Source organism: Engraulis encrasicolus, unplaced genomic scaffold (genome assembly GCF_034702125.1).
Source record: "Engraulis encrasicolus isolate BLACKSEA-1 unplaced genomic scaffold, IST_EnEncr_1.0 scaffold_35_np1212, whole genome shotgun sequence".
NCBI lineage: Eukaryota > Metazoa > Chordata > Actinopteri > Clupeiformes > Engraulidae > Engraulis > Engraulis encrasicolus.
In genome coordinates, this window is record NW_026945654.1 from 939982 (window position 1) to 944974 (window position 4993).

Consider the following 4993-nt stretch of genomic DNA (forward strand, 5'->3'; position numbering starts at 1 on the left):
TGTTTTTTTTTTCCAATACGTTTATTAATAACAATCAGACACAAAATGTGATATTTTGTGAATGTCATTCATCTTGCAGCATAAAAACAAAATAGAAAATAAATAACAGACACTGAATAATAAGCTTGGAAAAGAGCAACACTACAGGTATGTAGAATATGTAATTAAAGTTCTGTGCTCTGGGGAGCGTTTTTCGGAAACATAGCTGTCAGCCAGTTAGCAACTTGGGTAGTCGCCAATGGGAAATCGCATTGAAAACAGCAAAGTAGCTAACACAGTTAGTCGAGAAAAGCAGCCCACGTTAGAGCTAGAACAGAAATCTACGAACTCTTAATGACACACCAAACGCAAACTCGCCTGATCGGCACACTACACTTGTGTGTGTGTGTGTGTGTGTGTGTGTGTGTGTGTGTGTGTGTGTGTGTGTGTGTGTGTGTGTGAGTGTCTAGGTTCAAATTGAGCTCAATTGGTATCCAATCGATGCTGTGGTGTTCCACAAAACACCCAGTCGACCCCTGTGACACTACACACTCCAATAGAAGCAGATATCAGGAACAACACTGTGTGTGTGTGTGTGTGTGTGTGTGTGTGTGTGTGTGTGTGTACTGTGGAGTGGTGGTCTTTGTAGTGGCGTTGGGTGCATTATGAACCAATATGGGTTGTTGTTGTGGTGTGTGTGTGTGTGTGTGTGTGTGTGTGTGTGTGTGTGTGTGTGTGTGTGTGTGTGTGTGTGTGTGTGTGTGAGTGTGTCTCCTGGTCGCTGGTGTCACTTCTTGGGTCTCTCCAGGATGTTGAGGAACTTCCCTCTCGTCATCTCTCGAGCTGCAAACACAACACACACACACACACACACACACACACACACACACACACACACACACACACACACACACACACACACATACACACATACACACACACACACGCACACACACACACACCACACACACACAACATAGACGCACGTGCACACACACGCACACACACACACACCACACACACACACACACACACACACACACGCACACACACACACACACACACACACACACACACACCAAACACACAAAACAATCAATTTGAGGGCAAAAGAAAACAGCATATACTACCGTGTAACATAACACATAAACAAAAACAAAAACAATGCACATGTTTAGTAGCCTGGTAAACCATCGCCACCCGCTGGTTGCCGAAAATTTTCAGCTGCGAGTGGGTCTGGCCTCGGATCTGAGAACGTTTTGAACACTGTGCCCTGAGTCTGGCAAAACCAATCACAACGCAGAGATTTGTTTTGAATCAAAGCAGGCAGGGTTTTGAGGGAGTGACGACGAATCTCGCGACACCGTTGGGAAAGAGCACATCAACGGCAAAGATCGCAGATTGGTCAGAGCGCCGGCATCAACAATCTTAGGAGGTATCATTCATCGAGGCCAGACTAAATTACTCCGGTCTCACATTTAGGCTGGTTTATCAGGCTACATGTTTAGTAAACTGTTCCCATGCTGTTGGCTAAGGCCGAACAGCATCTCGTTGCAACATTTTTGCTTTTAAGTTCTTTTGACCCTCCTGACTTTTATTTTTAAAGTATTTTTCGGGAGCTTTTCAGGTCTTTATTGGTTATTAATAGATGGTCTATTGGTTGGTTGGTTTCTAGTTGTGGAGTTTGGCTTTAGTTGTATGGTGTATAACTACTGTCACACTCACTCTCACCCACCCACACACACACACACACACACTCACTCTCACCCACACACACACACAGTCTCTGACAGATGATGAGTAAATAAATGTACACACACACACACACACACACACAGATGACTGTATTAATGTCAAGTGTGTTTAAAGGGAAGCACGCACACACATACTGTTACACACACACACACACACACACACACACACACACACACACACACACACACACACACACACACACACACACACACACACACTCCTGTCTGTCTGAGAGGAGTCTCAGTGCTGCTCATCAAAGTGCAGTCGATCGCCAGGGCAACCAGATGCCACCTGCACAGGACCCCTGACCTGCCACGGGCACACAGCCAACACACACACACACAACACACACACACACGAACGCTGTTCCTTTGTTGTGGAGTGGGACATCTCGCGCGACTAGGTTATAACTTTGTAACTAGTTATGGAACGACCATTGACGGATTCAGATCCCGTCTTTTTGATACAGTAGTCACGAGAGGCAGTTGTAGACTGACCCCCCAAAAAAGATAAATAGAATGTCGCTGAACATTAATGACAATAATGTCTGTAGGCCATACCTGTCAACTTTGAGCTCCCAAAATCCGTGAAAATTCCCATATTTTAAGCCAAAATCCGGGAAATTTTCTAAAGGCCAAATTCTGACAATCAATGGGATGACAGAGACGGATCGGACGGTGCGTTATATCTGCTTATCACAACAGCGCGCGTGCAAAGACAGTCCTGTATAAAAGCTGTTTTATGCGTTGCATGAACTGACGGTTTCTGAGGAAAAGAGTGGGCGCACAAGCGCTAGAAAACTACGGAGCTTGAGGTTGACAGACAGCTCGTATGTTCAAGGAACTTCAATTCTTGGTGTCATATCTGGCATACAATCTTCTGGCAGGTAGCTTGATAAGCAAGACCCTCTGTCTCTCTCTTCAAGAAGGGGTGTGGCTCATCGGACAGGGCCGTGGGTATAATTACTGGACCGATGGTGTTTTTTGATAATGTGAAAAATCCAGGATATTTCCGGGAAAAATGGCAAATCGGGAAGAAATCGGGAAATGAGTCAAAATTAGGGAGTTTCCCGGGAAATTAGGGATGTTGACAGGCATGCTGTAGGCTACTAGGTCTCTGCCTAATCCCCCTAAAAAAACTCCTCGAATCTACACGATTCATGTAAGTGACCTATTCTGGGATCAAAATGGCGAATTTCGCCAAAAGGTGACAAGTTTGCAGGTATGGTGTATGAGAGAGTGAGGGGTTGTGTGTGTGTGTGTATGAGAGAGTGAGGGGTTGTGTGTGTGTGTGTGTGTGTGTGTGTGTGTGTGTGTGTGTGTGTGTGTGTATGAGAGAGTGCGGGGTTGTGTGTGTGTGTGTATGAGAGAGTGAGGGGTTGTGTGTGTGTGTGTATGAGAGAGTGAGGGGTTGTGTGTGTGTGTGTATGAGAGAGTGCGGGGTTGTGTGTGATGTGTGTGTGTGTGTGTGTTTCACTTTCATGTCCTTTCGATGGAGTTTCACACACATCACAGACACACACACACACGCACGCGCACACACACACACACACACAGTAGCCTCATCGCTCCTCTAAAAGCATCAGTATTCTGTGTTGAGTGTGTGTGTGTGTGTGTGTGTGCGCGCGTATGTGTGTGTGTGTGTGTGCGCGCGTATGTATGTGTGTGTGTGTGTGTGTGTGTACATGGCCAGTGTAGTGGGAGGACACATCTGTAGAGGGCACAGGGGAAATCTACAGCTTGTAGCACACACACACACACAAACACACACACACACGCGCACACACACACACACACACACACACGCGCAAACACACACACACATGCGCACACACACACACACACACACACACACACACACACACACACACATGCGTGCACACACACACGCACACGCACCCGCACAGACACACACACACACTCCAGAGTACCCTGAGATAACAGGGATAGATACACACATTGGGTATTTCTCAAAACCTAGTGCAGTACACTTCCAAGTGTATTATTGTAATTAGTCACACCCAGTGATTGGATACTCTTAATTAGTCACACCCAGTGACTTGATATTCCGTTGAGTTCACCAAAGAGTATCCAATCACTGGACATGACTAATTAGGCTGATACACTTGGAAGTGCACTGCACTAGGTTTTGAGAAGCACCCATTATCTACTAATCATGAGGGCTGGTGGTGGAGGGAAATTAGCCTGCTGTACAACACCACCACCTGGCGGCTCAAACAGGGAACTGCAGCTTTCTCTCTCTCTCTCTCTCTCTCTCTCTCTCTCTCTCTCCCCTCTCTCTCTCTCTCTCTCTCTCTCTCTCTCTCTCTCTCTCTCTCTCTCTCTCTCTCTCTCTCTCTCTCTCTCTCTCTCTCTCTCTCTCACACACACACACACACACACACACACACACACACACACACACACACACACACACACACACACACACACTCTCTCTCTCTCTCCTCTCTATGGCAGTGTTTCCCAACCAGGGGTACGTGTACCACTAGGGGTGCGCGAGCACATTGCAGGGGGTACTTGGAAAAGTGTTATTATTTTAACAAATGTATGGAGCAGCCAAAATGATATAGAAAATTGATTAGGGGGTACTCATGGCACAACTAAGATGCTTTGGGGGTACGCAAGACAAAAAAGGTTGGGAAACACTGCTCTATAGGGACGTACACACACGTCGCTACTAGTTACTGGCTCAGCGAATCAAGTCAATAGAATGTCAGTGTGTTCCAGCGAGACGAGCAGGCGAGTAGGCGAGTACTGTACAAGCGATGCGATGTGGGCGGATCCCGAGTTGAAAATATTTTAACTTCGAGCGAGGCGAGTAAGCGAGTAACCAATTGGAAGGCAGAGTTCGGTACTTCTCGCCTGTTCATTGGCAGTTAAAGCCGCGGGAACTTTCAGCGAACGTTCCATGAGAGAGTGGCGAGTAGGCGAGCAAGCGAGAAGCTAGTAAATAGCAGCAATGTGTGTGTACGGCCCTTTAAGGACAGGAGAGGAGAGGAGAGGAGAGGAGGGGAGGGGAGAAGCTAGCAATGTGTGTGTACGCCGCTTTACTCTCTATCCCTCTCTCTCCCCTCTCTATTTCTCTTTCTCTCTCTCTCTCAGTCTCCCTCATGCTTTCTATATTTCATGTGAAGCTGCATAACATTTAGCCTGGTTGTCTGTCACCGACGGTGCATGTGTGTTTACACAAACTACCGTATGGTAGCACTGCCGTTAACATACTCTTCTCGAGTCAGAAA

The 4993-nt window shown here is 46.7% G+C and overlaps 1 protein-coding gene across 1 annotated transcript in view; it reads right to left on the reverse strand.

Annotated features, from left to right (window-relative positions):
- lin52 (lin-52 DREAM MuvB core complex component) overlaps nt 1–4993 on the reverse strand; it is a 20981-nt gene continuing 15988 nt past the window's right edge. The window contains exon 6 of the mRNA XM_063193351.1: nt 1–822. Within this exon, the coding sequence (XP_063049421.1) occupies nt 767–822 (56 nt within the window). The 3' untranslated portion in view covers nt 1–766. The remainder of the gene's footprint in view (nt 823–4993) is intronic.